Genomic DNA, 12,631 nt, shown 5'->3' on the forward strand with positions numbered 1-12,631 from the left:
ATCATTCTTACTGTGGACTGTGGATAAGAGTTTGAAAAATACTAGTCTGGATAATTTTTATTAAGAAAGCCCCAAGTAATCAACAGATAAAAACACCCCCTAATACTCCCTGAAGTTTTTGAAAACCACTGAATGACTCTAAAGATCTTTAGATTCTCTCACACATACTCTGATTCTAGCCTGGTAAGTAAGCCTCTAACAAGTTGCTTCTGGTTCACCTCTCCAGCCGAAATGAACACGGATTCCCTTCCTGCATTAGACTATTCTGTCCACTGTCCTGCATATTCTCTCTTACACAGATGTTTCCTAGAACAGCTTCTTTTCTCTCCGCTTCTTGAAATCTTATCCATTATTCAAGACCAGGTTGAATTCTACCTTCTCTACAAAGCCTACTCTACTGGATTTAACCTATAGTGAGTGCATTAAATATACTCCTTAATTTGTACCTATTAGGAAATTAAGAAGGGTCTTTTTACAAAAACCAAAAGAAAAAAACAGCTTACAAATTCCTCAAGATCTGAGACGATCTTTAACTTCTTTACAAAGCCTAGAACGTTTGATATTTGCAAATTAGCAAGACTTCAAACACTTCTTGAGACTTTTCTACAACACAGTTATCACAGTTAAGATCAGTTTTGAGATGCTAAATATGGGTTGGCCAAAAGGTTCGTTCGTTTTTTTCCGTTAAGATGGCTCCAGTAGCACTTCGCTGTCTTTAACTTTATTGAAAACAATTTTGTTAGATCGTATGTGACAGCTGTCATATCAGTGTGCATTTAAAAAAAGACTTATCAAAATTGGTGAATTTTTGTGTAGTCATTTTAATATTGAAGATGGAAGAAAAAAGGCAACATTTTCGGCATATTATGCTTTATTATTTCAAGAAAGGTAAAAATGCAACTGAAACGCAAAAAAAGATTTGTGCAGTGTGTGTAGAAGATGCTGTGACTGAACATGTCAAAAATGGTTTGTGAAGTTCTGTGCTGGAGATTTCTTGCTGGACGATACTTCATGGTCGGGTAGAACAGTTGACAGCGATTGAATCAAGACATTAGCTGAGAACGATAAACGTTATATCACGTGGGAGGTAGCCAACATACTCAAAATATCCAAATCATGCCTTGAAAATCATTTGCACCAGCTTGGTTATGTTCACCGCTTTGATGTTTGGGTTCCACATAAGTTAAGGATAAAAAACCTTCTTGACCGTATTTCCACATGCGGTTCTCTACTGAAACATAATGAAAAAGTTCCGTTTTTAAAACAAATTGTGGTGGGCAATGAAAAGTGGATACTGTGCAATAATGTGGAATGGAAGAGATCATGGGGTAAGCAAAATGAACCACCACCAACCACACCAAAGGCCGGTCTTCATCCAAAGAAGGTGATGTTGTCCATATGGTGGGATTGGAAGGGAGTCCTCTATTATGAGTTCCTTCCGGAAAACCAAACAAGTAATTCCAACAAGTACTGCTCCCAGTTAGACCAACTGAAAGCAGCACTAGACGAAAAGCGTCCAGAATTAGTCAACAGAAAACGCATAATCTTCCATCAGGATAACGCAAGACCGCATGTTTCTTTGATGACCAGGCAAAAACTGTTACAGCTTGGCTGGGAAGCTCTGATTCATCGGCCGTATTCACCAGACATTGCACGTTCAGATTTCCATTTATTTAGGTCTTTACAAAATTCTCTTAATGGAAAAAATTTCAATTCCTGAAAGACTGTAAAAGGCACCTGGAACAGTTCTTTGCTCAAAAAGATAAGAAGTTTTGGGAAGATGGAATTATGAAGTTGCCTGAAAAACGGCAGAAGGTAGTGGAACAAAAGGGTGAATACGCTGTTCAATAAAGTTCTTGGTGAAAATGAAAAATGTGTCTTTCATTTTTACTTAAAAACTGAAGGCACTTTTTGGTCAACCCAATAAATTAGAAGTATGCTGTTAGTAAAATGTAACTGATGATTCAAAAACACCTAAAACTCACTGTATACAGTAGTTCCTCTGGAGTAACGGGACTGGTGAAGATGGTGCGCAGGCATCGGAGGCAAGCTTCAATGAACTTCAGGTCTGGGGACAGTAGTCCTATTAATAGAAAACAGATTTGAGACTCATCCTTTCAACTCATATTTAAAACTCTGCAAACTGATTCTAATTTTTACTTGTATAAAAATGACTTCTTTACATACCTTGCAGTAAGGCAGGGATAATATGGCAATCGAGTAGAGACTTAACATTGTTTTCAGTACCCATAGCAAGACTTCCCAATACCACTGCACATTCGGTTTTCAACTCTGTGCTTGAGGTTTCTTGCTGAAGCAAGTACAATAATCTAAAAAGAAAGAACTTGATAAACAGAAGAGACTAAAAAACTTAAAAGTAAACATTAGCTAAAAGTAATGTTACAGAAAAAGGCTACCAATACATCCCACACACTGAAAATATGGTTGGCGAGCTTATGGAGGGCTAGGAAATGGTCATATTTTTATATAAGCTGTTACTTTAATAATGGAATATCGAGTGGGGGTGGATCTAAAGAGATTTTCTTCATTTTGAGCAACAGAACTATCATATAATCTTAGTTTATCAGAACTGTGAATCTGAAAGTTGTCCACAAGTGATCTCTGTGGAAACAGCAGCACCACAGTCCACGTTATCTGCCACTCCAGGATATGAAGACTCCCAAAGCCAAGTGCTGCCAGATCTTAAGGACCTTGAATACCCAATACTGCAGTTCAGAGATCACAGAGATCTAGCCTAGAGGGAATATTCAGAGTCCTTGTGCTGCTCTTCAAGCAAAGGAAGCTCTCTTCTTTCTCCAGTCCTCCTATTTGGGAGATCAGAAGATCCTATTTCTACTCCAGGCCAGCCTGACAAATAAATACTCCCCAAATTCTAATCATCCACCACTTACGACCATCTCCTTTATGTTCTAATGTAGAACCTTCATGTTCTCTAAAGCATATTTATATATACTGAGCACTAATTCCCTAAGAAAGGCTGCTGACAGCTTTATAGTGACCAAAGGTCAATCACGTTAAAAACAATAAAACCATTAATCCTATATTAAAAGATAGAAAAGAAGAAAGAGAAAAAAACAAAACATTAAAAAATTCTGAATGAAAAACTTACAGCAATTGCACATAAAACTTAGTTCTGGGTAGCAAAGGCAAAGAGGAAGTTATACAACTGTCACTGTCTACCAAAAGGAAGCTTATTAGCTTCATCAGAGGAAATCAAACTTTCTATGTTAACTTAAAAACCAGCAAATTCGAAAAATTAGAAATTAAAAAAGCAGGGTTAAAAAACCAAGAATTTTTTTTAAACTCAAAAAAGGTTTTGCGAATCCTAATAAATTATTATCCAATCATACAAAAACTGCCAGAGTGCAAAGGAGACAGGGAAGATTCAGGCTGGTGTACACTGCTTATCTACACAACACATCCTTTTATTGCAGGGTCAATGATCTTCCTGAACCTCTAAAAAGTATTAATACATTTGTTTCATATTCCATTCCCTGGTACCTTAATTGTTTTTAAAGAGATGCTTCATATACTTCAAAGCATTTATTTAAAAAAAATAAGAACAGACAATACAGAAAAAAGATAGGTCTTATGGTTGAGAATGAGAAATACATTCAAAACTTAGTATGAATAGCAGAAAAGGGGATGACAGCAAACTTACCTCGGAACAGCTCCTAGAACAATGAGGTTGGCTTTCTGCTTGTTGTTTCCAATTACAGCATTTTTCATGTCTCTGAATTCAGGGGAAAGAGAAAAGGGTAAGGTATGTTGAGACATCACAGAAAAATAAAAGATCAATGCATCCCACTTTATCTTTATTATGCAACATCTTGGATTGGCAAGTACAGAAGTTAGGGACAAAGTGAAAACACTGACGCTTTTCCACCTGGAGTGCCAAAGAGAAGGGACAGAGATAGGTACCTTATAAACCTGGGGCTGTAAAACAGGAGAGTAGCAAGGTGGGGGGAGGGGGGAATGAGAGACATCTTGAGTATTGGCAAAAGACTTCCAATACAAAGGAAGTTGAGTTCTTCAAAAAGGCTACCAATCCTTTGAATAAAAAGAAATATAGGCCATCTTCTCACGCACAGCTCTGGGAGTAGGGAGTAAAAGCAGCCAGCCGACAGAACAGATCTGGTCTTGTTTCAGGGACAATGACTTTCCTTTTTTCCTTTTCTTCTGAATTCTCTGGACTGAATATTTCTGATTCCATTTTATCTCCTTTATTGTCTTATTAGCTGTACCTCTTTGGGTTTTGTTTTGTTGTTTTTCAGTGGTTGCTTTACAATATGCATCTTTTAACTTAACACAGTCAATCTTCAAGGGATACTGTCCCATTTCATGTGTATTTTAAGAGCCTTGCAAGCATATACTTCCATCTTCCCATCCATTCTTTGAGCTGCTGTCATAGTTTTATTTTTAAATTAGTTAGAAACAACATAATATACTGTACCTTTTTTTTTTTTTGGCTGTGCTGTGAGATCTGTGGGATCTTAGTTTCCCCACCAGGGGTTGAACCCATGCCCCCTGCAGTAGAAGCACGGAGTCCTAACCACTGGACCACCAGGGAATTCCCTATATTGTATTATTTTTGATTTAAAAGCCACTTATCTTTTAAGGAGATTTAAAAATAAGAAAAAATCTTTTATATTTCCCATATATTCACCAGTATTTTTTATTCTAGCTACACTCAGATCTTTATTTCACCAGGAGTAACACTCTATTCCATAAAAAGAATATCAATGACCAGTTGGTTCACAAACACATGGTTGTTCCCAGAGAAAATACAAACAGCTCAAAATAAGCCCAGTACTAATAAAATGTTTAATTAAAAAAACTTACGCTAATTGGTCAGTAGTGCTATCTTAATATAGAACATTAGAACACTGTGATTCTCAAAGTATGGAAGAAGGTATCAGAGACTCCATGGGCATTTCAGAAGTTTAAGAGAGAGTCTGGAAATTTCTGGCCATAGTTTTAAAATAGAAAGCCTTTTTTGCACAATCCTAAAGAAAATCATATTTTTCAGTACTGTACCTGCCTTGTAAATAAAAAGGAGACTATACTTTTTTTTTGAATTTTATTTTTTTGTACAGCAGGTTCTTATTAGTTATCCATTTTATACATATTAGTGTATATATGGCAATCCCAATCTCCCAATTCATCCCACCACCACCACCCCCCACTCCACTTTCCCCCCTTGATATCCATACATTTGCTTTCTGCATCTGTGTCTCAATATCTGCCCTGCAAACTGGTTCATCTGTACCATTTTCTAGTTTCCACATATACACGTTAATACACAATATTTGTTTTTCTCTTTCTGACCTACCTCACTCTGTATGACAGTCTCTAGATCCATCCACGTCTCTACAAATGACCCAATTTCGTTCCTTTTTATGGCTGAGTAATAGTCCACTGTATACATGTACCACATCTTCTTTATCCATTCATCTGATGATGGGCATTTAGGTTGCTTCCGTGTCCTGGCTATTGTAAATAGTGCTGCAATGAACATTGGGGTGCATGTGTCTTTTTGAATTATGGTTTTCTCTGGGTATATGCCCAGTAGTGGGATTGCTGGGTCATATGGTAGTTCTATTTTTACTTTTTTAAGGAACCTCCATACTGTTCTCCATAGTGGCTGTATCAATTTACATTCCCACCAACAGTGCAAGAGGGTTTCCTTTTCTCCACACCCTCTCCAGCATTTGTTGTTTGTAGATTTTCTGACGATGCCCAATCTAACTGGTGTGAGGTGATACCTCATTGTGGTTTTGATTTGCATTTCTCTAATAATTAGTGATGTTGAGCAGCTTTTCATGCGCTTCTTGGCCATCTGTATGTCTTCTCTGGAGAAATGTCTATTTAGGTCTTCTGCCCATTTTTGGATTGGGTTGTTTGTTTTTTAATATTGAGCTGCAGGAGTTTATATATTTTGGAGATTAATCCTTTGTGCGCTGATTCGTTTGCAAATATTTTCTCACATTCTGAGGGTTGTCTTTTCATCTTGTTTGTAGTTTCCTTTGCTGTGCAAAAGCTTTGAAGTTTCATTAGGTCCCATTTGTTTATTTTTGTTTTTATTTCCATTACTCTAGGAGGTGGATCAAAAAAGATCTTGCTGCGATTTATGTCAGAGTGTTCTTCCTATGTTTTCCTCTAAGAGTTTTATAGTTTCTGGCCTCACATTAAGGTCTCTAAACCATTTTGAGTTTATTTTTGTGTATGGTGTTAGGGAGTGTTCTAATTTCATTCTTTTACATGTAGCTGTCCAGTTCTCCGAGCACCACTTATTGAAGAGACTGTCTTTTCTCCATTGTATATCCTTGCCTCCTTTGTCATAGATTAGTTGACCATAGGTGCGTGGGTTTATCTCTGGGCTTTCTATCCTGTTCCATTGATCTATATTTCTGGTTTTGTGCCAGTACCATATTGTCTTGATTACTGTAGCTTTGTAGTATAGTCTGAAGTCAGGGAGTCTGATTCCTCCAGCTCCATTTTTTCCCCTCAAGACCGTTTTGGCTATTTGGGGTCTTTTGTGTCTCCATACAAATTTTAAGATTTTTTGTTCTAGTTCTGTAAAAATGCCACTGGTAATTTGATAGCGATTGCATTCAATCAGTAGACTGCTTTGGGTAGTACAGTCATTTCCACAATATTGATTCTTCCAATCCAAGAACATGGTATATCTCTCCATCTGTTTGTATCATCTTTAATTTCTTTCATCAGTGTCTTATAGTTTTCTGCATACAGGTCTTTTGTCTCCCTAGGCAGGTTTATTCCTAGGTATTTTATTCTTTTTGTTGCAATGGTAAAAGGGAGTGTTTCCTTAATTTCTCTTTCAGATTTTTCATCATCAGTGTACAGGAATGCAAGGGATTTCTGTGCATTAATTTTGTATCCTGAAAGTTTACCAAATTCATTAGCTCTAGTAGTTTTCTGGTGGCATCTTTAGGATTCTCTATGCATAGTATCATGTCATCTGGAAACAGTGACAGTTTTACTTCTTCTTTTCCAATTTGGAGTCCTTTTAATTCTTTTTCTTCTCTGATTGCCATGGCTAGGACTTCCAAAACTATGTTGAATAATGGTGGGGAGAGTGGACATCCTTGTCTTGTTCCTGGTTTTAGAGGAAATGCTTTCAGTTCTTCACCACTGAGAATGATGTTTGCTGTGGGTTTGTCCTATATGGCCTTTATTATGTTGAGGTAGGTTCCCTCTATGCCCACTTTCTGGAGAGTTTTTATCATAAATCGGTGTTGAGTTTTGTCAAAAGCTTTCTCTGCATCTATTGAGATGATCATACGGTTTTTCTTCTTCAATTTGTTAATATGGTGTACCACACTGATTGATTTGCGTATACTGAAGAATCCTTGCATCCCTGGGATATATCCCACTTGATCATGGTGTATGATCCTTTTAATGTGTTCTTGAATTCTGTTTGCAAGTATTTTGTTGAGGATTTTTGCATCTATATTCATGAGTGATATTGGTCTGTAATTTTCTTTTTTTGTAATATCTTTGTCTAGTTTTGGTATCAGGGTGATGGTGGCCTCATAGAATGAGTTTGGGAGTGTTCCTTCCTCTGCAATTTTTTGGAAGAGTTTGAGAAGGATGGGTGTTAAGTGCTTCTCTAAATGTTTGATAGAATTCACCTGCGAAGCCATCTGGTCCTGGACTTTTCTTTGTTGGAAGATTTTTAATCACAGTTTCAATTTCATTACTTGTGATTGGTCTGTTCATATTTTCTATTTCTTCCTGGTTCAGTCTTAGAAGGTTATACCTTTCTAAGAATTTGTCCATTTCTTCCAGTTTGTCCATTTTACTGGCATAGAGTTGCTTGTAGTAGTCTCTTAGGATGCTTTGTATTTCTGTGGTGTCCATTGTAACTTCTCCTTTTTCGTTTCTAATTTTATTGATTTGAGTCTTCTCCCTCTTTTTCTTGATGAGTCTGGCTAATGGTTTATCAATTTTGTTTATCTTCTCAAAGAACCAGCTTTTAGTTTTACTAATCTTTGCTATTGTTGTCTTTGTTTCTATTTCATTTATTTCTGCTTTGTTCTTTATGATTTCTTTTCTTCTACTAACTTTGGGTTTTGTTTATTCTTCTTTCTCTAGTTCTTTTAGGTGTAAGGTTAGATTGTTTATTTGAGATGTTTGTTGTTTCTTGAGGTAGGATTGTATAGCTATAAACTTCCTTCTTAGAACTGCTCTTGCTGCATCCCATAGGTTTTGGATTGTCGTGTTTTTATTGTCATTTGTCTCTGGGTATTTTTTGATTTCTTCAGTGATCTCTTGGTTATTTAGTAACATATTGTTTAGCCTCCCTGTGTTTTTGTTTTTGATGGTTTTTTCCCTGTAACTGATTTCTAATCTCATAGCGTTGTGGTCAGAAAAGATGCTTGATATGATTTCAATTTTCTTAAATTTACTGAGGCTTAATTTGTGACCCAAGGTGTGATCTATCCTGGAGAATGTTCCGTGCGCACTTGAGAATAAAGTGTAATCTGCTGTTTTTGGATGGAATCTCCTATAAATATCAAATAACTCTATCTGGTCTATTGTGTCATTTAAAGCTTCTGTTTCCTTATTTATTTTCATTTTGGATGACCTGTCCATTGGTGTAAGTGAGGTGTTAAAGTCCCCCACTATTACTGTGTTACTGTCAATTTCCTCTTTTATAGCTGCTAGCAGTTGCCTTATGTATTGAGGTGCTCCTATGTTGGGTGCATATATATATTTATAATTGTTGTATCTTCTCCTTGGATTGATCCCTTGATCATTATGTACTGTCCTTCCTTGTGTGTTGTAACATTCTTTATTTTAAAGTTTATTTTATCTGATATGAGTATTGCTACTTCAGCTTTCTTTTGATTTCCATTTGCATGGAATATCTTTTTCCATCCCCTCACTTTCAATCTGTATGTGTCCCTAGGTCTGAAGTGGGTCTCTTGTAGACAGCATATATATGGGTCTTGTTTTTGTATCCATTCAGCGAGCCTGTGTCTTTTGGTTGGAGCATTTAATCCATTCATGTTTAAGGTAATTATCGATTTGTATGTCCCTATTACCATTTTCTTAATTGTTTTGGGTTTGTTTTTTGTAGGTCCTTTTCTTCTCTTGTGTTTCCCACTTAGAGAAGTTCCTTTAGCATTTGTTGTAGAGCTGGTTTGGTGGTGCTGAATTCTCTCAGCTTTTGCTTGTCTGTAAAGCTTTTGATTTCTCCATCGAATCTGAATGAGATCCTTGCCAGGTAGAGTAATCTTGGTTGTAGGTTCTTCCCTCTCATCACTTTAAATATGCCATGCCACTCCCTTCCGGCTTGTAGAGTTTCTGCTGAGAAATCAGCTGTTAACCTTATGGGAGTTCCCTTGTATGTTATTTGTCATTTTTCCCTTGCTGCTTTCAATACTTTTTCTTTGTCTTTAATTTTTGCCAATTTGATTACTATGTGTCTCGGCATGTTTCTCCTTGGGTTTATCCTGTATGGGACTCTCTGCACTTCCTGGACTTGGGTGGCTATTTCCTTTCCCATGTTAAGGAAGTTTTTGACTATAATCTCTTCAAATATTTTCTCGGGTCCTTTCTCCCTCTCTTCTTCTGGGACCCCTGTAATGCGAATGCTGTTGCATTTAATGTTGTCCCAGAGGTCTCTTAGGCTGTCTTCATTTCTTTTCATTCTTTTTTCTTTACTCTGCTCCTCAGCAGTGAATTTCACCATTCTTTCAGGTCACTTATCCGTTCTTCTGCCTCAGTTATTCTGCTATTGATTTCTTCTAGTGTAGTTTTCATTTCAGTTATTGTATTGTTTATTTCTGTGTGTTTGTTCTTTAATTCTTCTACGTCTCTGTTAAACATTTCTTGCATCTTCTCGATCTTTGCCTCCATTCTTTTTCTGAGGTCCTGGATCATCTTCACTATCATTATTCTGAATTCTTTTTCTGGAAGGTTGCCTATCTCCACTTCATTTAGTTGTTTTTCTGGGGTTTTATCTTTTTCTTTCATCTGGTACATAGCCCTCTGCCTTTTCATCTTGTCTATCTTTCTGTGAATGTGGTTTTTGTTCCACAGGCTGCAGGATTGTAGTTCTTCTAGCTTCTGCTCGAGACTATACTTTTCATTAAAAGTTATTTCACTTTGGAAAATCAGATCAGTGGCACTCATGGTATATGGGTCATCAATACCATACCGACATCAGTCCATAGTTTCTGCTCTTGCGTTCATACCTCATTAAGTTTTCTAACATGGTCACCCCTAAGCACTTACATATTGAAACATTATAAATTATCTTTTTTTCATATTCCAAAATACATTCCCCTAATTACTTACTGAGATCTCTTTGACTTCTCTTTTAGGCAGCAGAGCTCTACAGTATACAGGAATTTTTTGCTGACCATGAAAGTTACAATTCTGAAAAAGTTCTGTAACTGGCAAACCATGATCTTATAGAAAAACACGAGTAGAAAGTGGGGGTGGGGGGGAGTTATTAAGAAAATCAGTGACTAAATGTTATCGTCAGCTTGTGTTTCCAGTACCAACCAATTTCACTGGCATTGAAAACCCTGGTAACAATAATTATAATACCCCTCTCCTTAATTACCTTCTTCAATTATTACAGAAAAATGCTGCTATGACGTAGTGGTCTGCTGAAAGCTGATTCTCCCCACAAATTTTTGAATAGCATTTTCACAAGTCTTGAGCCAAACACTGTACCTGTTAGTCTTCTTCCTTCAGCTCAGTGCTTGAGGGTGGTCTATTTTTCAGGTCCTTACCTCTCTCTCTGTAAATATCCCTCAGATCTTCCATATGGTTTATAGGGGATCAGCAGGAGTATTTTTTGTTTATGAGGACTAAGCTGAATGAAGTTTACTAAGGTTTTAACCAAGTTCTGATACATGATTATAAAATTATGTGATACTGAAGCTTCCCTGAGCAAAGCATAGTTGATGATAAATTGTACATCTAAGCTCCTGCCTCCTTATGGATGTCTGCTGTTTTCTTAGAGACCTGCTTCCCAATTGTCAGCTTATAGACCCTAACCTAGCAGTCTGTCATCTTCTTTCATCTTCTTCTTTTCTCTTAATGTGTTCTGCCTATACCAACACAGTACATTCATTTGTCCAGTAGCTGTCTATCTACTGAGGGTTTATTTATGCCAGGTGCCATTCTGGAGGTTCTCTCTATTCTGGAATTCCCAACCCTAACATTTTCTCAGATTTCTCCCCATTCTTCCTAAACGAAGCAGAAATGAGGTGTCCCCACCTTATAAACACAACCCAAATACCTCAAACTATGCCAGAGTAAATGTTTTTATAGACAAAAGCAAACAAAAACTCCAAAACCAACTTTCCAGTTCTCCTAATAGTTTGCAAAAAGGACACGAAGGAGGCAGCTGGTAGTTATAGAGTAATCGCAGGCTAAAGAGAACACAATTAATAAAATGGACCAATGTCTAAAGAAAACAATTCTTGCTCTGGCTCTAATAAGTAAAATATATCTATACTAGACAAGGAAGAGATGTTAACGCCCTGCAAATAAATTCTATTCAGTTGTACCAGAAGATCATTTCTATGAAAGAGTTAAAATCGAAAGAGACAATAATGAATACATATACTCATTTTTAGCAGATCTAAGTACAGGGTAAGATTCGATTTCAGAGCCAGCCAAATGAAGCTTCTTTCAGTTCCCAGAGTGTAGCTATTTTCTCTCTCTTTCATTTCCTTATTATTCCCTCCCTTATATCATTCCCTGGCCAATTTTACTCATCTTTCAGGTCTGAGCTTCTATGTCAGTGTCATCCTCCAGGAAGCATGCCCTGACAACTCCCAAGTCTGGGTTAGGTATCCCTCCTAGTGGCCTGTATCATAACATACTCATTACTTTTTTAGGAAAGAAGTCTGTCTCCTCTTCAGAGGCAAGAAACCAGTCTGACCTGGAAATATCAGAGAAGTTACTATCAATGGATCACAAAACATACCATATAGAAATCCGTATTTTTGTAAAATACAAACTCACAACTATCAAGATGGGAGCACAACAAAACTAGGCAGGGTTTACACATTGCTTTGAAGTTCACAAAGCATTCCATACCCATTATTTAATCTTCACCACAATCTTGAGTAATATTAACCCCATTTTACAGATGAGGAAGCTAAGACTTGGGTTTGGGCTCTTCTCAAAGCTCCACAATAAATGACAGAGCCAGTCTCAACCCATGTCCCTTATGCCAAGTGTTTTTTCCATTACCTCCAGTGATATCAGGCATTCAGAGAAAAGACAAAAGAATTTAGTAAATGAATTTCCTTTTTCCTGCTGTCTTTCAATTTACATTTTTATGCAAAATAAAAGCATATCTTTTAGGCAAAGACATCCTTTTCCCAGTAGATCAAAGAAATATATAATCTCAATCTCATGTCCATCAATCCTTAATATTGGAGGGGGTGGAATGCCCTACTAACATACTACTGAAATTCAACAATTACTTTTTGAGCTCAGCACTGTGCTAGGCTCTATGAAGGATACAAAAGCATCACATAATGAGATGTCTGATCTGAAGAGTTTACAATCTTTTTGAGATGACAAAAATAACACTAACAATGTAAGGCAGTGT

General features: G+C 36.9%; 1 protein-coding gene across 3 annotated transcripts in view; it reads right to left on the minus strand.

Moving 5' to 3' along the window:
- Nucleotides 1–12,631, minus strand: part of ARMC8 (armadillo repeat containing 8) — a 106,582-nt gene that overhangs the window by 66,012 nt on the left and 27,939 nt on the right. For all 3 annotated transcript variants that reach the window (XM_082654511.1, XM_082654512.1, XM_082654510.1), the window contains exons 3-5: nucleotides 3,683–3,754; nucleotides 2,188–2,330; nucleotides 1,986–2,083 (exon numbers count right to left, since the gene is read on the minus strand). In XM_082654511.1, the coding sequence (XP_082510637.1) occupies nucleotides 1,986–2,083; nucleotides 2,188–2,330; nucleotides 3,683–3,754 (313 nt within the window). The remainder of the gene's footprint in view (nucleotides 1–1,985; nucleotides 2,084–2,187; nucleotides 2,331–3,682; nucleotides 3,755–12,631) is intronic.

Source organism: Grampus griseus (assembly GCF_964374135.1).
Source record: "Grampus griseus genome assembly, chromosome: 5".
NCBI classification, from domain to species: Eukaryota; Metazoa; Chordata; class Mammalia; order Artiodactyla; family Delphinidae; genus Grampus; species Grampus griseus.